Raw genomic sequence first — 24,213 nt, forward strand, 5'->3', positions numbered from 1 at the left:
TAAACGGACAGCACACACGGACCACCACCATCATGCAGACGCCGCTTCTTGGTGGGTGTGAATGTTCCTGTCGTGGTCGTGCGTGCTTGCGCACTGCCAGTGACAGGAAGGCAAGCAAGCAGACAAACAGACAAACACGCAGGTGCAGACACATCCACATCCACACACACACCAACATCTACGAACATCAACACAGATGCGCAGTAATTCACACGAACACACATGAACACATACATTCACACACTCACACTCACATGAACACACATGAACACATACATTCACACACACACGCACACACTCTCTCTCTCATGCACAGACCCGTTTGGGACCAAGATTCCAGATGTGATTGAACACACGCTGGAGGAGGGCATCGCCCTCACGTCCAAGTTCAACCGCAAAGGCTCGCTTCTCGCCACGGGATGCAGCGACGGCAAAGGTGCACGTTGCAACCACGTGTGATGTGGAGAAGCATGCACCACATATGGAGACATTTGGAGCTGCTTCACACGCGCGCACGCGCACGCACTTGGACGAGTATCAGATACACTCACACACGCACACGCACAGAACCCCCCCCCCCAACACACACATTCTCTCTCACACTCACACGTTCACACACATTCTCACGCACGCGCTGGAATGCAGTTGTGCTGTGGGACTTTGACACAAAGAGCCCCGCTACAAGCTTGGACAAGCACACCATGGCTGTGCTTGGCCTCTCGTGGTCGCGCAATGGGCGAAAGCTCCTCACGTGGGCCGCAGACCAGACAGTCGTCGTGTTCGACGTCAAGAAGGGCAAAGCTTGCTTCCGCAAGTCCTTGTCATGCGTGGCAAAGGCGTGCGCCATCCACCCAAGGTGACTCTACTGCGAGGCGCGGCGTAAATGTGCCGCAAACACACAACTTGCCGCAAACACACAACTTGCCGCAAACACACAACTTGCTTCCTTCACACACACACACACACACACACTCTCTCTCTCTCTCTCTCTCTCTCTCTCTCTCTCTCTCTCTCTCTCTCTCTCTCTCTCTCTCTCTCTCTCTCTCTTCCTCACCCACCGTCTGTGGCCGTTACATACACACACGCGCACACACGCACGCACGCACACGCACGCAGGAATGAACACATGCTGCTCGTGTGCCCAGCAGCGTTGGACCCTTTGCTCATCACCATCAAACCTGATCCAGGGAACGAGGGCATGTGCATCCAGGTATGGGTGGCACTTGCTCTTTGCACGAACAACGCATGTGCAACTAAAGAAACAAACAAACAAACAAGCCACACACACACACACACACACACACACACACACACACACACACACACACACACACAACGTGCACTCCGACTCTCTCTAACACATGTGCACGCTGTGGTTGCAGGAGTCTGAGCACGTGATACCGATTATGGCGAGTGCACCAGAGGGGGTGCAGACACACCTCGGGCCCACGGCGTGCTTCAGTCGGCGTGGCGAGCGCATGTACTTTGGAACCTCGTGGGGAACCGTTGATGTCTATGACACCGCCACACGGACCCGCATCCAATCCGTGCAGGTACAGTTACCTGTGTGTGTGTCTGCGTGTGTGTGTGTGTGTGTGTGTGTGTGTGTGTGTGTGTGTGTGTGTGTGTGTGTGTGTGTGTGTGTGTGTGTGTGCGTGTCTGTGTGTATATATGTGGGCGTCTGTGTCTCTGTGTCTGTGACGCGCATGCTTGTGTGTAAGCGCGCACTCCAGCATGATGACGTCTGAGTTCACTCACCCGCCACCACATGCAATCAGGTTGGTCCTGGCTCAAGCTGCAACTTCAACGCAACGAAGAGCCGTTTGCGCCTGGAGAGGAGCTGCTGTATCTGCCGTCTGATCCCATCGTCGACACAATCTCCGCCCAGGAGAAGGCCGATATCGGTAAGACGCGACGCTCTGCCCAACGCGCTGCTGGTGGTGTCTGCATGCGCGTGTACAGCTGTTGCAGCTGTTGTGACACGGTGTTTCTTTCGTGTGTTCCGTTGTCACATGCGCACAGCCGCAGCACTACACACAACACATGCACATGCACACACACATGCACGCAGTACACACGCACACACACACACAGCACACACAACACACGCACATACACACATTGCAAGAATGAGCCATGCATTCGCTCATACCTACACACCACTGCTGCGCTGGCCCTTGCCGTTTGTTTAGAGCGGCAGCAGAAGGAGGAAGAGAGGATTGCCAGCATGTACGAAAGGCGTCTCAAGGAAGTCACTGCCCTCAGAGGTGCGATGTGGTGATCAACTTGATCACTGCCCTGAACAGTCGCCTGTGCCGCTTTCACGCTCGCTCGTTTACGCACAACATTCATTCACTCTTTCTCTTTCGGTTTCTCTTTCTTGCGCATTCTCCCCGGCTTCGTTCACTCACTTGCATGTACACACACACACACACACACACACACACACACGCACATGTACACACACACACACACACACACACACACACACACACACACACACGCACGCACGCACGCACACACACACACACACACACATGCATGCACGTCTTCACGCCTCTCTCTTCCCTGCAGGCAAGCTGCAGCACCACGCTGGGCGGCGGCAGCAGCTGTTGCGGAAGAAGAAAAAGAGCGGGAAGCGCGTCAAGAAGAAGGGGGCAAGTGATGCACAGCCAAAGACGAAGAAGACAAAGGCCACAACACCAACAGCTGCACCAGCAGCGGAAGCCTCGACCGCCACCACTCAATGATAATTGCAAGCTAGCAGCAGCAGCAGCAACAACAACAACAACAACAACAACAACAACAACAACAACAACAACAACAACAACAACAACAACAACAACTATCTGCGAATCCCCTCTGCCCTCCCTCCCTCATCTCTGCCTTTGGTCGTTTCAATACATGCACGTTTGCGTCGGTGTAACTTGTGGGCATGGACATGTGTGTGGAGGAGACGGGGGATACGGGGATGAATGTACGTACGTCGAACCACGAGCAGAACAACCAGTACTTGTACATACGAATAAACGCGCACATACACAAAACACGAGGGTGAACAAGACAAGCGCAATGCGAGCACATGGAATCATGGAGTATGGGAGGCAATGAGAACTGTTCGCAGCACATGACATGCACACATATCCAGACACGCCTGCAGGTTCGAGCACACAAGCAACAACACGACCAAAGTACACACACACACACACACACACACACACACACACACACACACACACACACACACACACACACACACACACACACACACACACACACACATGTCCGGCTGCACGGCAGCGAAGGTAACAAGGGGGTGGGTGATCGTGTCTTCGTGTCAATAAGACATGACATGAAGCACACGCAAGGGCGATTGAGGGAGCACAGCTCGATTCAACACGACATCATCTATCGTCGGTCATCATCATCATCATCAGCATCAGCAGCAGCAGCAGCAGCAGCAGCGCACGCGCATGCGCCTGTGTGTGTCACATCACTGCATCACTGCTTTGGCGGCGGTTTTGTGCCGGGCATCCTGCGAGCGCACCTTACGCAATCATCCACCGCCTTTTCGTCAGTGCATCGCGTGCACACGACCTCGTCCGAGTCCGCGTTCTCCACGTCCATGTTGAACCGCTGCGGGAACGGGTTGCCCAGGTGGTCGTCAATCACGTGCTGCACTGTCGTGTAGCGCAGCGGCATGCCTCCATATGCATTCGCAAACAGGTTGAGACAGTTGTCGCGGTCCTCATAGTGTTTGCTTCGCCGCCACAGGCCCTTGTCCAGGCCCAGCTGCTTGATGACGTCCACGCGCCGCACGCCCTTTGTTGCCACAAAGGCAGGTGGAAGCTTGGTCCGGTTCGCCACCGCAAAGTTCATGAGGAGGTCGTCGCAGTTGATCGTGTTGTCCACGTGCTCGCGTAGGGCCGCAGGCACCTCGTGCGTGTACATGTGCATGTACTTGGCGTCGTACACCATCCCGCTCGGCAGCACCATCGACTGCGGCATGCTCGTGTTCTTCAGATACACCCACTTGCTCTTGTCAAACTCGTCGCGCCCGTGCAGGCGGCCAAGCTTGATGACGCCAACGAGGCGGTCGCGGTAGAGGTGGTGCCACAGCCGCACGCCATGGAACAGCACCTGGTGTGGCATGTTCCAGTCGTCGTCCATGTTAACGATGCAGTCCGAGTGTGGCCCTCGCTCGGACGGCGGCAGCGGCCGGAAGCGGTTGTTCATGCTGTTGCGGCTCTGCCGGAGCACCTGTATAGGGACGTAGAAGTCGTGTGCCGGCACGGGGACGGGTGGCTGGTTGACTGCGTTCCACACCACAACAATGTCGCGAAGGTTGAGGCTGTCGTGGTAGAAGAGAAGCCGATTCAGCACATCTGCATACCGATCGTACACGGTGATGACCATGGTGCAGCGGCCCAGCACCTCCGTGTCCCGCGCAAACAACCTCGCGGGCCCGTTGTGCAGGTACGTGCGGCGGGCGTTGTACACGGGAAGTTCCGATGGCACCACGCGCGCCAGCATGTGTTGCAGCTGCTGATACGACACCACCACCGATGGACGCACACTCTCGCCGGCATTCCTCCTCTCCCGCTGTTGTTGTTGCTGTTGTTGTTGCTGTTGGTCCTGCGGTGGCCAGTTGAGAGGCGCAGACGACGGCGGCGTGTGCAGAAGCGTGGAGCCAATGTCGATGGGTGGATACACCAGCGTCAGCTTCACCTCCGTCATCATGTGGAAGAACCCTTGCTCGATAAAGTGCAGAGCAGCGAGCCCGCTGCCCTCGCCGTGCGCGTTGAGGGAACAGGGGAGTGGCGAGAGCACGCGGCACCGCGCCTCGTACCAGCGCACGTACTGGGATATGGCCGGCATGTGGTACATGCCCCCGCGCGTCTGCGGCTGCTGCAGGGTGTAGAAGTTGTTCGTCTGTCGCATCTTCGGGTGCACGGGCCTGTAGCCGAGCGTGTGCTGCTCAAACGTGGGTTGCGCCAGCGAAAAGCCCATGAGCGTCTCCACGGGCGGCGAGTACGCTGGATAGAAGCGGTGCACCATGGCCAACAGGTTTTGCACCAGATCGCGGTTGAAGCGTGAGCCCGGTGCGGGCTGCTCCTGCTTGATGGTGTCGACATCGGAGACGAGCCAGAGAAAGTGGTTGTTGTGCGAGTGGGTGCGGCAGATGTCCCGCTCCTCCTCCAGGGCATGGTACACAGCGCCTGCGTGCTGCGGACCGGGCTCTGCCTCTATCTGCGGTCCACAGGACAGCATGTCGATCAGGGACGGCACGTCGCCGACAGTGGCGGTTCCAATGGTCGGCGACAGGGCCAACGGCGATGTCGACAACACCGGCGCTGCTTGGGACGACGACTGTGCCGCGGCGTCGTCAGCGGCGGCGGCATCGAGCGGGTAGAAGACGAGATGCAACGCATCGTCGTCGTTGCTGGCGCTGCTCTTGCTGCCGCCATCGCTGCTTGGGTTCTTTGATGTGGTCTTGATGTCGTCGTTAAGTCGGCGAACAAGGCGCTGCGCCTCTGCCAGGGACTCCACGGGCACATGCAGCGTGTACCCCGTGTCGGCGACGAGCTCCCTGTACTGGTGCTGCTGCTGGTGTCGCTGTTGCTTTCGCAGGTCATGCAATGCCGCGTCTGCGACGTGTTTGCTGTGGAAGTTGAACAGAAATGCTGCTGACACACCACTGTCTGTCTCGGACAGCGTGAACAGCCGCACGAGCGCCAGCACCACAAGCGCAGCCACCCCAATGCTCGCTATCCTCAACCACAACCGCATCCTGTCCTGGTGCGTGGGGAGTGTGGGGAAAGGAGGGGGGGAAGGGAAGGGAAGGGAAGGGGGGTGTGAGAGTGTGAGCGTGCTTGTTGCTTGGCCGTTGTTGTCGGCAATCGGTGCTTGTCTGCTTCTTGTCTGGTGTGTGAGAATGCGTGAACGACGCGCAGAAAAAACGCAGCAGCACAAACTAAACAACAAGCAATACGGCAGGGCCAAATATGAGGCGCGCAGCCGTGTGGACGAGACAGGTCAGTCTGGCGTGCAGCACGTGCGTGTGCGTGTGTGTGTGTGTGTGTGTGTGTGTGTGTATGCATTCTTGTGTCTGTGTTTACCTGCCTGTGTCTGTGTTGGCTCTGACATCATCATGTGGACTGCTGTCGTGGCTGTTGCAGCTTCAGGTTGGCCGCGTGCTGCGGGAGACGCAGCTGGAGGCGACCATGGCATCCAAGCTCAAGAAGGAGTTTAACACAGACCACGTGCAAGTCGTGGACCAGTCAGGTTAGTTCTTTGTTTGTCTATGTGTGTCTGTGTCTGTGTCTGTGTGTGTGCCTGTGTGTGTGTCTGTGCCTGTGTCTGTGTGTCTGTGCCTGCTTCTGCGTGTCTGTGTCTGTGTGTCTCTGCGTGTGTCTGTCTATGTCTGTCTATGCCTGTGTCTATGCCCCTCCCCCATCCTTACGTTCCCACTCACACTCGCACTCCCATTCACGTACGCACGCACACTCATCAAGGCGGGTGCGGGTCTGCGTTCCGCGTCTCGGTTGAGTCCGAGGCGTTCCGAGGCCTGCCGACCATCAAGCAGCACCGGCTCGTGCAGTCTGCCCTCAAGGAGGAGGTCGCCGGCATGCACTCCATCCAAGTCTTCACACGCGCCCCAGAGGACAAGAAAGCCGCATAACCGCCGTCGCCATCAAGTTGCCCCAACACTACCACCTCAGCTTAGGATTCACAGCAGCGGCTGCGTGTGCATGCATGCGTGTGTGTGCATGTGTGTGTGAGGGGGGGGGGGCATGTGTGTTCAGCACACGCCTTGTTCAGCACACGCCTTGTTCAGCACACGCCTTGTTCATTCAGCACACGTGTTGTTCAGCGCCGTGTGTCGCCTGCTTGTGCTTGATTGACCCGCTGAGCTCCCAGTTAAGTTCAGTTCAGTTCAGTTCAGTGGTACACAACGACACCTTTATTTGTTCTTGCTGACCATCACACACACACACACACACCGCCCGTAAACATGCCAAGTAGTAGAGACCAAGCAAGAACCGCACCAATGCGAACACAAACGCATGCCAGCACCCAAAACAGAACCACAACCACACAATCACACAGTCACGCAACAGAACCACACATGCACACAATCGCACAATCACCCGGCGTGCCTAGAAAGCGTAGCGCGTGCGGAACTCCTCAAGCTTCTTCGCCACCTCCTGCGGCGTGCGCTCGAGCCCATCGGCAATGTCAGACTTGAGCGACGCAGAGAGCATGTTGTACTCCTCGCACAGGTCCCCGTCAATCACAGACTGCGTTGCGCGTGGTGGTGGTGGTGGTGGTGGTGGTGGTGGTGGTAACAGCACGGTCAGAGGAGGCGTTGGTGGAGGCGAAACAGCCAGAAAGGAAAGCATGGAAGTAAACACTCACACACACACACACACACACACACACACACACACACACACACACACACACACACACACACACACACACACACACACAAGTAAACACGACACTCATGACACTCAAACGCTAAACACACACACACGCACGCACACACACACACACCACATACGTTCAAATGTACCTTGCACGGGACGTAAGCTGAGCGGAAGGCGAGGTGATCGCGGCCGCAGATGGGCGGGTGCTCCTGGCGAAGATGAAGCTCAAGCGTCTGGAAAAACTCAGCATCCTCCTTGTGCGAGAAGGGCATGAGTGCACCAATGCTGCCGGAGAGGGTGGTGTAGGCAATGCACTCTGTTCCGCTCGGCGTCAGCGTCGTCTTGTGCAGACTCTGCACAATCTCTCCAATGTAGAAGTTGGCAACTTGCACCAGCTGCACACATATGCACGCACACGCACATGCACGGGTTGATTTGTGTGGAGGTGAGAAGCGAACCAAGACAAGAGGAAATCAAGAATGCAGTAGCAGAAGAAAGATCAACGATCCACAAGGAGGGCGAACACAGAACACACACACACACGCACACACACACACACGCACACACACACACACACACACACACACACACACACACACACACACACACACACACACACACACACACACACACACACACACACACGCACACACACACGCACACACCGCGCGCGCATACAATCACAATCACAATCACAAATCATGATGGTACGGCACCTTCTGCGGGGCGCCGTTGAGATATCCGCGGGCCCAAAACGCCTTTGCGCCGCTCGGGTCCTCCTGCAGCGTGTCCGTCACATCGTCCGGACAGCGCAGCTGAACAGCATGGTCGGTGGTTGGTGGTGCGAGGCAGTGTGGGATGAACCATGTGAGATGCACCATGAACATGCGACGGCAACATGGTGCATCCTCGCAAACACATTGAAACGCACACAAGCAAACACACAAGAATGCACACACACACACACACATACATTCATACACGCAAGCACGACGCACCACGGAGACGTTGCCAAACTTGTCTGCAACGCAGACAGTCGAGTAGTCGACCATGAGCATCGCAGTGCACCAGCGGGGCGTCGTGTCGTCGCAAAACACGCTCAGCACGTTTTCTGTAGGCTGGAGACGGCAGCAAGGTAGAAGTGAGGGATTCGTAACGAGTCATGGGGGTGACGCACAGCACGGGCAAACCCAGCATGCGGGCAAGCATACATACACATGAGTACGCACACACATAGACATACATACATACACAAACACATACACCATAGGTACCTTGTATTTGAGGAAGAAGACGGATTCGCGCTGGTCGGCTACAACGACGCGCGTGCCCATCACCTCAATGTCCACAACGCGGCTTGGCAGGTGCTGGGGGTGGTTGTGGCCGTGGTGTTGTTTGTTTTGCACGGAGGGCATGGTGAGAAAGGGCGAGAGGGGAGGAAGGTGTGGGTGATGGGTGGACACGAACGCGAGTGAGCTGATATCTGAAATGGTGGCGCAGTGCACACTTGAAAATCACCGAGCAATTTGGAGCAACGCATACACACACACACAACACACAGGCGACACACGAGCACAGCAACCAACCTTGTTCTCGCACTTGCGCAAGAGCTTTTTGCGGCCCATGTCGTAGATGCGGACAATGTTTCCGACGCCGGCAATGAGACGCCCCGCAAACGGCGTCAGCGCACACGGCATCGCCTCGACCTCCGTCTGCACACACACACACACACACACACACACACACACACACACACACACACACACACACACACACACACACACACACACACACACACACACACACACACACACACACACACGCAAGCAATGCCACGGCGAGGAAAGTCAATGTGAGCACAGCGCATGTGGTTGAACTGGCTGTTGCAGCACACAGCCACACGCCTCTACCCACCATCTTCCATCCACCAGCATCCATTCGCCAATCTGTGTTTTTCGTCCTTCCTTCCTTCCTTCCTTCCTTACGCCCGCCCGCCCACCTCTCCGATTCCCTCCAAATACATCGGCGTGCACACGTACGCGGTGCACAAAGTCGAGTTTTGTGAGGCGCGCCGAGCCGTCGGGCGCAGAGAAGAGGTACGTGTCGATAAACGCAGACGCAAACGTGTTCTTCTTCGCATCCCAGCCACGCACGCCGCCAACAATCACGTGCGTGAACCCCTGCGAAACAGTAAACTGCATCTTGCATATGCTGCGCACAACCAGAACCAAAGACACGCCAGGGTGAAGCAAGGGCAGATCAAATCAGCGTGAGAACCGCAAATTACGAAAAGGAGCGACAGCCACGCTCACGCATGTACAAGACGCACCCACACACCACACAACACAACACACAACACAGCACACAACACAAGCATACGCACGCACCTGGTGAGCATTTCGTCCTGTGCGAGCTGCACAGTCTGCAAGGTCTTGCCCTCCTTTGCGTCGACGACCCTGATCTGGCTCGCCCACCGACCATCCTCGACGCGCGGCTCCCCAAACTGCTGCACGTCAAGCGGCGGCTGTGCATGGGAAGAGAGAGGGGGGGAGAGAGGAGAGAGCGGGGGTAGGCAGGGAGGCGGGGGGAGAGAGAGGGGGGGGAGAGGGAGAGGGAGAGAGAGAGAGAGGGAGGGAGAGGGAGAGGGAGAGGGGAAGAGGGGAAGAGACAGACACGCACACAGACACGCACACAGACACACACACACACACAAGCACACATGGATACACAAACACATGATGGAAGTGAGAAATAAGGTAGGTGGCGTGCAACGCGGGTGATGGTGTGGCGATGCTGGAGTGTGCGTGAATGTGAACGTGTCTCCAGCCCATTTTGTGTTGTCTTGTCCACGCTGTAGTGGCAGCGAGGTAGTGCTTGCCAGCACACCCTCTCATCCTCATCCCCCCCCTTTCCAAACTGCATTCCTCTGACCTTGCTTGGTGCGGCGTCGCCGTTGGGCTTTGAAGCCTCGTCGTCATCATCAACCATCATGTCATCGTCGTCGTCCACCATCATGTCATCATCGCCCTCCTCCTTCTTCGCCGCGCCGCTCTGTGCACCGAGAGGCCAAAGAGTGACCAACGCCAGTGAATCAGTGAGTACGTGAGCGAGTGAACACATGAGCGAGTGCATGACTAAGTGTATGCGTGGTAGGGTGCAGTATATCCACGATGGAAGACGGTCAAACAGCAAGCTCACTGCACGCTCTCTATCTCCAGGCCCCTACACACCCTGCCACCCTCAACCTCGATCCTCCCTTAACGCCACAACGTACGAGGCGGGCCTTCTTCTCCTGCGCCGTGAGCGTGGCCTGATCGCCCTCAATGATCACCGCAATCGCAGTCTGGTGGCAGCGACAGCAGCAGCAGCGTTGGTGTGTGCGGGGAGTGATAAGACCAAAAAAAGCGCAAGTGCTGGTGCACGACACGGCATGGCATGGAAGTATATCACGCACACGCACAGGCACACGCATACGCACACACACACACACGCACACGCACACAGGCACACGCATACGCACACACACGCACACACACACGCACACGCATACGCATACGCGCACACACACTCTCTCACTCGAGCACTCCCTCCCACACTGCACCTTCTCGTCGAGGAAGAATTTGCGCGGGGTGTATGCGAGCGGGATGGTAGACTGATTGAAGATGGAGCCGAGGTTCTGCAGCGACAGGATGCGCAGAGTGTTCTTTGCCACGGCAACAATGCCCTCTGGCAACTGCTCCGAGCAGAACATGTGCGCGTACTCGAGCGCTTCGTATGACAGCGGCGCCATGCGCGGTTGGCCCTGTCGTGGTGAATGCATGGGGATGATGGTGGTCATATGGATGGTGGTGATCATGCATGATCAGCACGGCACGAAAACAATGCCAGCAAACATGTCTAATTGTCTGAGCGAATACAACACTCGTTACACACATGCACACACGCACATGTACATGCACAAATGCACAAGCACAAATGCATATACACACAGTCATCGCCCCATGCATTCACCTGGTATGTAAAGGCGATCCAGGGGCGCGTGGAGAGCGCTAGGACGGCAGGGTGGCCGTGCGCACGGACGGGGAACAGGCGAACCTCACGCACACCCAGATACCGCGTGCGCGAGTCAGACAAGTCGCCTGCAGAGGGAAACACACGCACACACGCACACACGCACACACGCACGCACGCGCGCATTGTCAGCCAACTTAGGTCAACAAACTGCCGCGCACGCGTTCTTTCAACCATGACCAGATAACATGCGAAGTACTTCTCCCCCCCCCCACCGCCTCCATCAACATGCAGCAAGCATGCTGCCACTGCCCACCTGTGACTTTGTCCATGGTGCTGCGGGAGACAACGCCGTTTGCAAGACCAATGTGCAGCTGCAGCGTCCCGGGCTCGCCAGCTTGGCCCGCAATCTGATGCACACGTTCGCAAACAGGGCAGGCAGGACCCGCGGATTGGGAATTGGGCGTTGGTGAAGTTGAAGAGAAAAAAATGGCACAAGATCAAGAGAGCACACGCATGCGCCCGCGATCAGCATAGTCAAGCATGCACACACGCACACGCACAAACACACACACACACACACACACACTCACACACTCAGAAACACACACACACTCACACACTCACACACTCACACACACAAACACACAAACACACACAACACACACACAACATAGCCCCCCGCGCGCACCTCGATGATGCAGAGGGAGGATGGGGCGCCGGGGAGGGCCTGCATCCTGAGCGGCTGCAGACAGGACGACGGGTCCAGCGACAGCACGCGCACCGTGTTGTCCTCAAGGCCAAGCGCAAGAAACTGCGACGTAAACGCGTCCTCGGCAACAGGAGCAAGCGCCATGGCAGTGACCTTGCTTGTCATCTCAATGCGCTCCGTGTACTCGTTGAGCTGGCCAGCGCGGTCAAGCTCAAAGTAGACAAGCTCGTTGCTGGAGAGGGTGATGACAACCTGCCGCTCGTTGACGGCGCAGTTGGTGATGGCAGTGCTGCCGGGCGCCTTCCACTCCTTCACCCGCTGGTCAAACCGGATGTGCCGGATACCGCCAGGGTACACCTGCACGTGGAAGAACATCGGCCGTCGCGGTGAGTGTGAGTGTGAGTGAGTGTCTGTCTGTGTGTGTCTGTGTGTCTTTGTGTCTGTGTGTGTCTGTGTATCTGTGTGATGGCGTGCGTCGAGGGTGCAATCGCGGACCTGGAGCAAGGAGTCGTCGCCAATGCGCGAGGCGGAGAGCGTGGGCACTTCTTCAAGGAACCCGCTGTCCTTCACTTCCTCAACCGTTTCCCCAATCCCAAGCACTAGTGTCTTGTCCACAAACGACAGCACAAGATACGTGTCGCTCTCATCTGTGTACGTGTGAGCGTGAAGGAAACGTGAGGGAACAACGATTCAACAATCAAACCTGGAAAGATGCATGCATGACCTTGTGTGTGTGTGTGTGTGTGCGTGCGTGTGTGCGTGCGTGTGTGCGTGCGTGTGTGTGCGTGTGTGTGTGTGTGTGTGTGTGTGTGTGCGTACCGTCGACGTGGCGCTTGACGCTCCAGACAGCGCTCGGGTTACCGGGCAGCTCCGAAACGGCCACCTCAGACACCTCCAGGCCGTGGCGCAGCACGCGGAACGACGACTTGGCCCCGCTGCACACGGCAGTGACAACAAGTGCGTTGTGTGAGTGTGTGTGTGTGTGTGTGAGTGAGAGAGAGTGTGTGTGTGTGTGAGTGTGTGTGTGTGAGAGAGTTGAGGGAGAGATGGGAGAAATGGTCACATGTGTGACTTTGAGCAATCAATGCACACATGTGTGCACGCGTGCACGTGTGTCCGCCATTGCCTCGGCAACTGTGTGCACATGTACAATCAATAGGTATGCACTGCCACGGGACTCACCGTCCGCAGAGGGCGTACAGCTGCGGTGTCTCTTCTTCGTGCAGATCGGCCAGCTGGTGTTGTAAGAAGAGGCAAGGGAGGCGAATGGGGAGGGGAACACGACAGTCAGGTGAGGCGTGACGCTTGGTGGGTGGATAGAGAGTGTGTGTGGTGGGGGGGGATAGGACAGCGCGGGGGTTGTGTGGTGGCAGAGCATGTTGGAGCGCGCACCTGGCATGCGATCATGGGATGGAGGCTCTCTTGGTCATCAACGAGCGCAAGGTTGAGCAGGTCGCGCGGGCGGAAGTAGTGGATCTGTTCGGTCGCACGCACACACAAACGCACACACAAACACACACACACAGGCAAACACACACACACACAGCCAACCCGCACACACACACACACACACGCATGTGTACAGAATGAGACGAAACGCGTTGCACGACACGGCGCAGTTGCCAAGGGGTTCAGGCTGGCCAACAGGACGCAATGAAGCAACTCTGCCATGGGTCATCGTGGCAGTGGTGATCAAAGGTGGCGGGTATTGCACGCACCTTGTCGAGGGGGTCGATGCTGAGGTACGAGGGTTCGTCCTCATTGTCGCCGAGACTCGCAATCTGATACAAGTGGCTGGCACACAGAGGCGGTGCAAGGAAGGAAGGAGGGAGGGAGGGAGGGTTTGGCGTTTGGGCACGCGGTGGAGGGATGTGACGTGAGAAACATGGGAAGGGGGCGTGCACAGACATACGGACAACGAGGGAAAGATGCTGTGCAAACGAGACAAACAAGAACAGCGACAGCAACAACAGCCAACACGCCACACCACACGGCAAGCACCACACCAGACACCCCATCGCAATGATGCAACGCACTGGTTTCCGTATTCCGCGGCGACGAAGAGAAGACCGTTCCTGAGGAGACACATGGCGTTGGCAACGGGCACGGTGTCAAAGTACTTGATGATGAGGCCGCTCACCTCACCCTTCTCCGCAACCATCGTCAGCTTGAACAGGTCCCCTTCCTCAGTCTGCAGTGTGTGTGAATGGTAGTGTGCGTGTGTGTGTGTAGTTGGGTGTGTGTGTGTTAGTACGTGTGTGAGTGCGTTATTGTGTGTTAGTGTGTGTGAGTGTGTAGTTGGGTGTGCGAGTGAATTGGTTTGTACAATGGTGTGTTGTTGAGGGTGTAAGTAAGGAACACAAGAGGCTGGCAAGCACACACACGTTCGCTTTCAGCACTTCCACGCCCAGGTCACAAATCACCACCAACACCACCACAATCGCCACGGTGCATCACCTGGACGAGGAAGAAGAACATGCGCTTGGTCTTGTGCATGGTGACGGCGGTGACGAGCGGGGCGCGGTCGGTGCGCAGTGGGTCGTCCCGGCGCGGGAGATTGATGGCCACGGGCTCGTGCTCGCCGTACGTCCGCCACGTGATGCGCCCGGGCGAGCACACCAGCACTCCTGCCATTGCATCAGTCAGAACACAAATCAATGCACCAGCCAGAACACAGGTCAAGCACACGTACAAATGAAAAAACACAAGCTCCGCGCCACAGGCGAACAACCGAGCGAAAGGCAACGGCGTGGGCATCGTTACAACACGCAATCACACGGCATGCGCATGTGCGCGCGCGCGCGCGTGTGTGTGTGTGTGTGTGTTGTTTGTTTGTTTGTTGTGTTTTGTTTGTTTGTTTGTTGTGTTTGTTTGTTTGTTTGTTTGTTTGTTTGCTATTCTGCACGCACCGCCTGGGCCGTCGCTGCCGCCGGGGACAGAGACGAGCTTGTTTGCAAACTCATCCAGAGGAATCGACTCCTTGCGCACAACGTGGTTCAGCCCTACACAGTACCAGCGCAAGGATGGTTATGCATGTGTGTGAGTGTGTGTGAGTGTGTGTGTGTGCGTGGAATAGGACGCCATGCAACTCACAGGAGAAGGGTCCATACATCTACGCAACGACAACAAATGGAAACACAAAGACAACCAAGCGAGCACGTGCAGTGTGGACAGACCAAGGTCGAGCTCATAAAACGTGAGGCTTTGGGTGAGGAACTGCCGCGCCTCGCCGGTGGGATCCTCGTCCACCTCCTCATAATCAACCTCAAGGCACGCGAAGATCGGGTTGTCAAAGCCAACGTCAACCCCAACAGTGTCATACACAATCGTGTGCGACTGGGTCGAGTGCGTGTGTGTGTGTGTGTGTGTGTGTGTGTGTGTGTGTGTCGTTTTGGTGAGCGTGATACTGCATATCAGCCAAGCAAAATGCGCACATGCTCCAACAGCGAACCAGCAATCAACGCATCCATTGCATCACGGCACCTTGTGAGCCTCGAGCGGGGAGGAGATGGTGAGGTGGGCGGCGGCGTCACGGTTGAAAATGTACACGAGCTTCTGCTTCTCAAAGGCACCTTCGCAACACCACCGACAACGGCAGCAAAAATGGCGATGGTAGCAACGATGACGGTAGCACAATCAGGTGAGAGAAGGTGATGGATGACACCGACACAACAAGCAGCAACAGCTCAAGGACACACACACACACACTCAAACTCACTCACACTCACACTCACACTCACACTCACACTCACACTCACACGCACACACCCAAACTTACATTCACACACACCCAAACTTACACTCACACACACACAAACTCACACACACACACACACAAACTCACACTCACACTCACACACACACCCATGCGCCCACAGCACCACGCGTACCGATCATGACGGCGCGGCCCTTGGGGTCGGCAGCGAGGTACTGGCCGGGAACAATGCGGCGGCAGCCAGATTTGCCAAACGTCTCCTGATGCACCTTCTTGAAGAGGTTGGTGTCTGTGTCATACTCTAGCACAGTGATGCTGCAGGGTGCACGTGCACACGTGAGTGAAATATTTGAGTGTGGCTGTACTGAATTCGAGCTCGTGCATGAACACAAGCAAGGAAGTGTGTGTGTGTGCGTGTGCGGAAAGCGTTGTCAACGCGTGTTAATTGTCACCCAACAAGGGACACGTAGCAAAGGCGTCTCGCAACGCACCGGCCAGAGTCTGTGCCGACGACGAGGTAGTCTTTGTTGCCGCCAGTCAGGCGGAACGGCTGCAGTGACCGAACAACGCCATAAATCTCCGTCACTAATCAGCCACAACCACAACCATGCAAGGCGCACGTTAGCGACGTAACCAGTGTTATGACCCACATGCACATGCATACGCACGCATACAAATGCATTCACATACACTACATGCACGCGCACACGTATCCACGTGCACGACATCCACACGCACGTGTACGCACGCACACACACACAGTGCTTGCACACGCGTAGGCGCTCAACAAAAAGGACCAACAGCGCATCAAACACAACAGTTTGCAACGCATGTCCGTGTGTACCGCAAAGAGACGTCAGGTTTCCAGTGGTGCTGTCTGGCTTGAGCAGCTCAAGGATCTTGCCACGTCCGACGACAATCAACTGCAAAGCACAAGTTACACAACGCCACGCACGAAGGTCAACCTCAACGTCACTTCGTCCGATTGTTTTTTGCTCGACACACAAAGAGTGCACGTACAAGCCACGGCAACAAAGCAACGACAAACTGCTGCCTGTGGTACAAATGCTCCATCACGTGCAGACGCACGCATGCAACAGACAAGCACCCAACACCCCACCACGCTTAGACATAACACCAACACGCAATCCCAGCAGCACACGTACGCGCACACGTGCACACGCACTGGCACAGACGAACCTGTTGCTTTGTGCCAGCAAAGTTGCCGTGCACGGCTTGGTTGATGCGGGCCGTCTTCTGCAGCGTCAAGTTGTACAGGTGTACATCTGGCGCAGTGCTCTTGCGATGCATGACTGGTGCTGGCTCTCTCGTCACACACTCACGCAACACACACACACAAGAAAGCAAGCGAGGAGGGAGAAAGGAGGCAGACTGCTGTGCGCGAACGAGCGACCTGCACTGGCTGGCTTCACTCGTGTGGATACGGAAAAGTGATGGGAATTATTCGCCAATTATCGGCAATACAAGGCAAACGTCACCGCCAAGCTTGGTTGTTTGTGTTTGTGCGTGTTGGCGGGGCTTGGTTGGTTGATGAGTGGGGTTGCGACCACTTGATGTGACACTGTGATCGCGCTGGCACATCTCTCTGCAACAACCCACAGCAGGCAGCAGCAACACGAATCGCAGTACCGGCAGTGACGGCGACAATTGCAACAGCAACAACAGCAGCAGACATCGACGACGACAACAACAACAACAACAACAACAACAACAGCAACAACAACAACAACAACAACAACAACAACAACAACAACAACAACAACAACAACAACAACAACAACAACAACAACAACAACAACAACACACACACACACGCCCACATCATGGCTGAGGACGACTTGGACTATGGCTTCTTTGGGTTTGATGAGACGCAGGCGGCGCAAGGTGACCCAAATGTGAAGCCCATCTTGGAGGTGCCAGGAGAAGTGGAGGACAGGCGCAGGTCCGACAGCATCACCCTGAAATGGCCATCGTTGCAAGGGCAGGTCATCCACGAGGTGAAGCTGCAAGCGATGCCCGCGTTCCCTGGGTTCGAAGGAGGCTTTGACACCACACCCAGCGGCGGGGGCAAGTCCACCACCGTCAAGGACCCGCTTGACAACAACTTTGGTAGCGTGGATGGCCTGAAGCCAAGCACAGAGTACGTGTTTCGCATGGTGGCCAAGAACGAGGCAGGCACGACACTTGGGCCCGCCACAGCTCCCATCAAGACGCTGGAGTATGCACCCGAGCGCGGCGACAAGAGCGCGTGGCTCACCGTGCTGCCTGATCGGAAGAAGATGTCCGGTGTCAAATCCCTTGGACGCCGCTTCTCCTTCAAGAAGCTCAAGCCTCTGCGGTACTTCTTCGTGCTTGAGGGTGCTCTCCTCACCTGGTACAAGGAGGTGCGTTTTGTTTTCGTTTCTCCTTGCTCTTGTTTCTGTCTGTCTGTCTGTCTGTATGTCTGCCTGCCTGCCTGTCTGTCTGCCTGCCTGTCTGTCTGTCTGTCTGTCTGTCTGTCGGTGTGTGTGCTGATAGTGTCACACCCACTTGTACATTGACTCACTCACACACATTCACACATTCACACATTCACTCACTCACTCACTCACACACACACACACTGTCTCTCCCCCCCCCCCTCTCTCTCACTCACGCTCTGTGTTTTCTCGGACAGGTGGATGGAGAGGAGGTTGACTATGTGCATCTTGGCAAGCTGCGGGAAATCTCCTTCCCGCAACGCACGGACAACACGGCGTTTACGCTCGTGCTCGGGAACGACCGCTTGCTTGAGATTGAATGCACCAGCGACAAGCCCGGCATATCAGACAAGGATGTGTTTCAGGACTGGGTGGAAACGCTCACGCGTGTCAGGCGTGAGGTTGGCGGCTCGGCGACACAAGTGGTGCACAAGACAGTTCGCCAACCAAAATAGCTGCACGGCGCGGTATGGCGAGCGGTCCTCTTGCACTGCGCATGTCTCTGTGTGTGTGTGTGTGTGTGTGTGTGTGTGTGTCTGTGTCTGTGTCTGTGTGTGTGTGTGTCTGTGTGTGTGTGTGTGTGTGTGTCTATGTGTGTCTGTGTGTCTGTGTCTGTGTCTGTGTGTGTGTGGTTCCTCCTGCTTCCTCTGCTGCACTACAATGGGTTTTCAGCCCTGCACTCTGTGATGTGTGTATGTGTGATCGGCAGTGCCTTGCTCTTTGCCCCTCCCCCAGCCCTCCTGTTATCGTGGCGCTGCCCAGTGCGCGGGGCATTAGTATTGCCCCGCTGTTTGCTTTTTCTGCCTGCCCAACGTCGCCTGATTGGACCGTGCTTTCGTGTCTTGCTGTTTTTCTTCTTCTCCTTCTTCTTCTCCTTCTCCTCCTTCTCCTCCTTCTCCTCCTTCACTTCTTTCTTTCTTCTTCTCGCGTTCCGGCTGCACTGTGTCTGTGTACATATGCACGTGCTGCCTTTTGTTCTTACCTTTGCCTTGCCTGTCGTGTCTTCCCTGAGAGCGTTGACCAACGCTGACTCACGGACTCCCAACATAAGCCATGCATGCACGCCAGCACACCCGCACATTCGCTGTCGCTTGCGCTGCTGGCATGACTCACGTGTATTGTGCTCGTCTGCCGTTTTGACAAAAAAAAGACTCACTCTGATGGGTAAAGCGCGAAGCGAACACGGACACAGCACAAAGGTGGCGGTCACATCCTATCAACACAACAACACGACATACACATGGCAATGCTTGCTTTCTGATTCTACGACACTCTTGAGTCATCACTGCAGTCTCACATTACTGTCGCCAGTGCCTCGCACACGCACACGCACACACACTCGTAGAACACACACACGCTCTCAATTGCTAATGTTCAAAGAACCCCTGTTCCAACCCAATTGCTTTCGAGCCATCATCATCATCATCGTCATCATCATCATCATCATCATCATCATCATCATCATCATCATCATCATCATCATCATCATCATCATCATCATCATCATCATCATCATCATCATCATCATCATCATCATCATCATCACGCGGGCGGGGTGAAGAGGTAGCATGTCTCCTCCTCCACGCCCTTGAGCAGGGAGGGGACGGCATGGCACAACCACCCACGGCGGCCCAGTGCAGTCTGCAACGGCACCAGCAACTTGTGGGCCGGGTGAAGCGTGCGCCCAACACGGCCAAGGTGCTCCACATCAAACACGTCAATCGACGGCTCATGCGTGCGATGCAACACTTGCACATCTGCCGTCGCTGTCTGCTCGGCCAAGTGGTCCACAGCCTCCTGGATGGTGTCCGTGACAGAGGAGAGCGCACGCATGGGCGCATCTACCACGGTGATGTGCGAGGAAGCGACGTGCAGCACAAACCACTGGTCGCGCTTCTGCGGTGCACAGGCCGATGCGGTTGCTGCCTGTGCTGCGGCTGTTGTTGCTGTTGTTGCTGCTGTTGTTGTTGCTGTTGTTGCGGGGTGGCCAGGAAATGCCTCCTCCAGCACGTCACAGCCGGAATCCCGCAGCAGCGCCGACTTGGGCAGCTGCTCCAAGTACAGGGTCGCCGCCTTGGCGGTTAGGGTGCTTGTGCCTGCAGGCAGGCTGGTGGTGAGCAGCGGCGCGCGCACGAGGCGGAATCCGTGCTGGTTGAGCCAGGTGAGCGTGCGACACACGGTGACGAGGAAGAGGGCATGCGAGCGGCTGGCTGTTGTCACCATCTCCAAACACGGCTCGCGAGTGAACCCGAGCACGCTACCACCGCGTGTGGTGATGGTGATGGGGCCCCCATCACTCGAAGTCGCGCTCAGCGTCCTTGTCCTTGTGGGAATCAAGTTTGGTTGCGCTGGCTGCACGTTGTTCTGCTGACGGTGGGGATGGTGGTGATGAGTGTGCCCGGGAGTACGCGTGCTTGTGTGCCGCACCTCGCTGTACGACGCGTGGGCCTGCAAGAGGTCCTCGGCGCGCAGCATCTGCGTCAGATCTGTAGTTGGGAGTGATTTCAGCGCCTTCCCGCGCAACACAATGGCTCCTTTCGATCCGCGGCATGAAAACTCTACGGAGAGCGCAGGCAGCGGCTGCTGATGTGGCTGTGGCTGTGGCCCTTGATACTGTGTGGATGGTGCTGAGGGAGCGCGTTGCTGTTGCTGTTGCTGTTGTTGCTGTTGCTGTTGTTGGTGCATGGACGACCAAGCAGACACGCCTGTGGGTGCAGACACTGCCAGCTTTGGACCACGAGCCCCTGGCTTGCTTGCCGAGGACGCCGACACGCGTGTGCCACTTGGGCGGCCTGGGTGCGAGGAGAAGTGCACGGGCTGTGCCTGGCGCAGCTGCTGCTGTCGCGGCTGCTGCTGCTGCATGGGTGGCTGGTCCAGGCTCACAGCACCGCCGCCGTGTGCGGCTCGGTAATGGAACCTTGGCGTGGCACCGTCCTGCTGCTGCTGCTGCTGCTGACGCCCGTGTGCACTTGTGCTTCTTGAGCGGTGTGATGAATGCTCAGACACGGAGCGTGGAATGGCCTGGCGTCGGTGGTGCTGCAGCTGCTGTGGTCGCTGGCTGCGATGGCGGCGGTAGAAGCGGCGCTGACTGTGGTACTGGCGCAAGTAACCCTGCTGTTGCTGTTGCTCCTGTTGTTGTTGCTGTTGTTGCTGCTGCTGTCCCCAGGCCCCGCGAGGGGCGTGATCCTGGCGCCTGGAGGACACGTGCAGCGACCGCAAATCTGCAGCGGCGCGTCTCGCCTCGTCCTCGCTGTCTCCCATCCCTTGCTGGCGGTTCTGCTCCACCGCCAGCGGCTGCCGCTGTGAGGAAGCGAAGAAGCGGTCCTCGTCCTTTGCGTCCGGGTGCCACTCGAGCGGCGTGGACGGTGCCGTGCTGTGGCTGGCAATGGAGGTGCGGCGGTGGGCGGCGAGCGCGCTGCTGACAACAGCCTGCTTCACGCCGAGCGGGAGCAACGTGATGTGCAAGATGTCGCCTGCGGCGCGCACGAGGTTGATGATGCCGTCATGGTTGATGTTGCCAACGGGGGTGCCGTTCACCTTTGTGATGACATCGCCCGCCTGTGGTGTCGCTGTGGCACACACGGGTCGCAGCTGGCCACCGTGGCCCGTGCTGTCAACGATATGCACAAACTGCTGCTGCTGCTGCTGCTGCTGCCGTTGGTTTTGTTTCTGGTGTTGCTGCTGGTTTTGAAGAAAGTCCGGGTTGGACGTGTTGCTTGGCCGGCGGGAATGTGAGCGGCGATGGGCAGTGCGGTCGCTACTGCCTGTGGCAAGACTGATGGTGCTACTGCTTGCGCTTGACACGCGCTGTTTGATGGGCGCGGTGGCGATGCAGATGCCAAATGATCTACTCTCATTGCGGCGGAGGAAGCACTCCTGTGGCTGTGGGTGTTCGTCATCCTCCCATGATCCTGCTCGTGGAGCCAACATGGCTGCTGTTGCTGCTGTTGCTGCTGTTGCTGCTGTTGCTGCTTCGAGTGGTACCGGCGTGTGCTGTGGAACAAGCGCTGCCGGGGCTATCATGGGCACAAGAAAAAAGGGCGTGCCGAGGAGCACAAAGCAGGGTGGGGAAATGGGAAATGGTGTGAAGGGCTGAGGGGATGAAAGGAAGGGTGGTGGCAAGCAAACGAGGAGGGATGGGAACTGGAGGCAATGCTCATGCAAGAAAACAGCGCACCAGCTCACTTGATGGGAGTGACAACGGTACGAGCGCCAGACTAACCGCCCTCAGAGTTGCAAGCAAGATGCAAAGTGCTCGGGTCGGGACTTGGTTGGATTGGATGCGTGTGTGCGTGTGCGTGTGCGTGTGTGTGCGCGTGTGCGTGTGCGTGTGCTGGTTGGATTGGATGCGCATGCGTAGGTCTGCACCAACCCTTTCTTTCTGGGTCCTGCTTCGTATCAGCTTGACGTGCTGGCTGGCCTGGCTTTCTCTTTGCCTGCTTGTTTTGTTTGTTGCGCCAAGAATGAAACACCGACGAACAAGACCAACACACCTACACCAACACGCGCGTTGCTGTTGTTGTGCGCTGAGTGAGAGTGTGCGCTGTGCGCTGTGCGCTGTTCTGTGCGCTGTGCTGTGCGTGCAGCAACCAACCAACCACGACCAACCGCTTCCTGCCTGACTTGACTGACTGCCTGTGGAACCGTTGCTTGCTTGCTTGCAGGCAGTTGTTTTGCTTTGCAGCCTGCGGGCAACCAACGAACGAACAAAATCGCTGACGGCCACGAGAAACCTGACATGTCGTTACCACTCCTACCTGCGCGAACGGAAGCGTGTAGTTGCGAAGTTATATGCGGAGAAATCTAGCAATATCTTCATCAATACCAGCCAGTGCGCCAACAACAAGAAAAAAAAAATGGCACAAGCACAACAAGCAGCAGCGTTGCAGAAACACAAACACAACAACAACAAGCGCGCAACAAACAACGCACAACGCCACCCCCGACAAGCAAGGCCGCCTTCTTGCTTTCTTCCTTGTTTGCTTGTGCCTTCTTTCTTGCTTGCTTGGGGGCTTGGGGGGTCTTTGGGGCTTGTCCTTCCTTCCTGCTCTTTGTCGTGCTGCCTGCCTGCCTGTCTCTTGTGTGTGTGTGTGTGTGTGTGTGTGCGTGCCTTTCCCTCGCCCCTCTGTCCTCTCCTTTGTGCGCTTCGGCATTCACAACAAGAGAGAGAGAGAGAGACAAAACGATCCAAGGACGACACCACCGCCAGATAAGGGTAGGAGACACAGCAGCAGTTGGTTCCCAATGTCTGTGTGTGTGTGTGTGTGTTTGTGTTTTGATGTGTTTATGGGGTTGATGTGTTCGTGCCTGGCTGCTTGGACTACACGCACACCCTTGCCATTGTGCTTGGTCTGTGTGTGTATGTGTGTGTGGTCACGATGGGGCATTGCCTTGTCCACGTCTGCCCTTTGCTGTTACCATTGTTTAGCTTTGTTTTGTGTGTGATGATTGTTGGCGACGACTCGTCTGTTGGCTCGTGAGCGCTGCAGTCTCACAACAGCACATCTTGCTCTCAATCGCTCTCGCCGTGCACTCACTGTGCTCCTCTCTCTCTCTCTCTCTCTCTCTCTCTCTCTCTCTCTCTCTCTCTCTCTCTCTCGCTTGCTTCACTTGCAAATCATCAACGGCGGCAACACACCAAACTGGGCCCACTCCCCACCGTTTCCTGTCCTCACCGTTCCGCTGCACTACCAACCCACCAACCAACCCACCAACCAACCAACCAACCAATCAAAACGAACCAACCAACCACCAGCGATCAGACAGACCAGGCACACCGGCTCTCACCCACACGCCGTGGCTGTGCTGCTTTGGGGGTAGGGGGCGTCCATTTTGAGACAATCGCACACTTTTCCCTCTCGC

The 24,213-nt window shown here is 56.5% G+C and overlaps 6 protein-coding genes across 6 annotated transcripts; 3 read left to right on the plus strand and 3 right to left on the minus strand.

The window, feature by feature from the left end:
* Nucleotides 1-32: 32 nt before the first annotated feature.
* Nucleotides 33-2,750, plus strand: PTSG_09572 (uncharacterized protein; the record flags this gene model as incomplete). Its single annotated transcript, XM_004989943.1, has 8 exons — nt 33-51; nt 317-436; nt 646-856; nt 1,117-1,210; nt 1,383-1,553; nt 1,796-1,904; nt 2,193-2,267; nt 2,575-2,750. The coding sequence occupies 8 exons, from the start codon at nt 33-35 to the stop codon at nt 2,748-2,750; spliced, it is 975 nt and encodes a 324-aa protein (XP_004990000.1).
* Nucleotides 2,751-3,250: 500 nt separating this feature from the next.
* Nucleotides 3,251-5,962, minus strand: PTSG_09573 (ER-resident type II transmembrane glycosyltransferase). Its single transcript, XM_004989944.1, has one exon. The coding sequence runs from the start codon at nt 5,788-5,790 to the stop codon at nt 3,502-3,504; it is 2,289 nt and encodes a 762-aa protein (XP_004990001.1). The 5' UTR covers nt 5,791-5,962; the 3' UTR covers nt 3,251-3,501.
* PTSG_09574 (uncharacterized protein) lies at nt 5,961-6,839 on the plus strand. The gene is made up of 3 exons (XM_004989945.1): nt 5,961-6,035; nt 6,180-6,285; nt 6,516-6,839. The coding sequence occupies exons 1-3, from the start codon at nt 6,006-6,008 to the stop codon at nt 6,680-6,682; spliced, it is 303 nt and encodes a 100-aa protein (XP_004990002.1). The 5' UTR covers nt 5,961-6,005; the 3' UTR covers nt 6,683-6,839.
* Nucleotides 6,840-6,949: 110 nt separating this feature from the next.
* Nucleotides 6,950-17,312, minus strand: PTSG_09575 (splicing factor 3b subunit 3). The gene is made up of 28 exons (XM_004989946.1): nt 17,072-17,312; nt 16,716-16,794; nt 16,363-16,456; nt 16,047-16,186; nt 15,640-15,728; nt 15,333-15,492; nt 15,066-15,158; nt 14,614-14,783; nt 14,193-14,347; nt 13,875-13,950; nt 13,549-13,632; nt 13,339-13,391; nt 12,976-13,091; nt 12,652-12,803; nt 12,136-12,513; nt 11,761-11,854; nt 11,445-11,572; nt 11,035-11,235; nt 10,708-10,776; nt 10,365-10,484; nt 9,821-9,957; nt 9,473-9,644; nt 9,020-9,145; nt 8,708-8,800; nt 8,432-8,551; nt 8,150-8,248; nt 7,580-7,828; nt 6,950-7,301 (listed from the first exon to the last, which is right to left on the minus strand). Exons 1-28 carry the CDS (start codon nt 17,180-17,182, stop codon nt 7,161-7,163), a joined length of 3,699 nt encoding a protein of 1,232 aa, XP_004990003.1. The 5' UTR covers nt 17,183-17,312; the 3' UTR covers nt 6,950-7,160.
* Nucleotides 17,313-17,715: 403 nt separating this feature from the next.
* Nucleotides 17,716-18,806, plus strand: PTSG_09576 (uncharacterized protein; the record flags this gene model as incomplete). The annotated part of the gene is made up of 2 exons (XM_004989947.1): nt 17,716-18,276; nt 18,549-18,806. The coding sequence occupies 2 exons, from the start codon at nt 17,716-17,718 to the stop codon at nt 18,804-18,806; spliced, it is 819 nt and encodes a 272-aa protein (XP_004990004.1).
* Nucleotides 18,807-19,893: 1,087 nt separating this feature from the next.
* Nucleotides 19,894-22,419, minus strand: PTSG_09577 (uncharacterized protein; the record flags this gene model as incomplete). Its single annotated transcript, XM_004989948.1, has 2 exons — nt 20,779-22,419; nt 19,894-20,715 (listed from the first exon to the last, which is right to left on the minus strand). Exons 1-2 carry the CDS (start codon nt 22,372-22,374, stop codon nt 19,894-19,896), a joined length of 2,418 nt encoding a protein of 805 aa, XP_004990005.1. The 5' UTR covers nt 22,375-22,419.
* Nucleotides 22,420-24,213: the final 1,794 nt, after the last annotated feature.

This window comes from Salpingoeca rosetta (assembly GCF_000188695.1).
Source record: "Salpingoeca rosetta unplaced genomic scaffold supercont1.26, whole genome shotgun sequence".
NCBI lineage: Eukaryota > Choanoflagellata > Craspedida > Salpingoecidae > Salpingoeca > Salpingoeca rosetta.

What these genes read in the sequence shown, in the direction of transcription:
- PTSG_09573 (XM_004989944.1), bottom strand. Translation starts at nt 5,790, where the DNA reads ATGCGGTTGTGGTTGAGGATAGCGAGCATTGGGGTGGCTGCGCTTGTG.
- PTSG_09575 (XM_004989946.1), bottom strand. Translation starts at nt 17,182, where the DNA reads ATGCATCGCAAGAGCACTGCGCCAGATGTACACCTGTACAACTTGACG. An exon ending in CCCCGCTCGAGGCTCACAAG is followed by an intron (nt 15,493 to 15,639) that starts GTGCCGTGATGC and finishes CACTCGACCCAG; the next exon opens with TCGCACACGATTGTGTATGA. An exon ending in ATCCCATGATCGCATGCCAG is followed by an intron (nt 13,392 to 13,548) that starts GTGCGCGCTCCA and finishes TTACAACACCAG; the next exon opens with CTGGCCGATCTGCACGAAGA.
- PTSG_09574 (XM_004989945.1), top strand. Translation starts at nt 6,006, where the DNA reads ATGAGGCGCGCAGCCGTGTGGACGAGACAG. An exon ending in CAGCCGTGTGGACGAGACAG is followed by an intron (nt 6,036 to 6,179) that starts GTCAGTCTGGCG and finishes TGGCTGTTGCAG; the next exon opens with CTTCAGGTTGGCCGCGTGCT. An exon ending in GCAAGTCGTGGACCAGTCAG is followed by an intron (nt 6,286 to 6,515) that starts GTTAGTTCTTTG and finishes ACACTCATCAAG; the next exon opens with GCGGGTGCGGGTCTGCGTTC.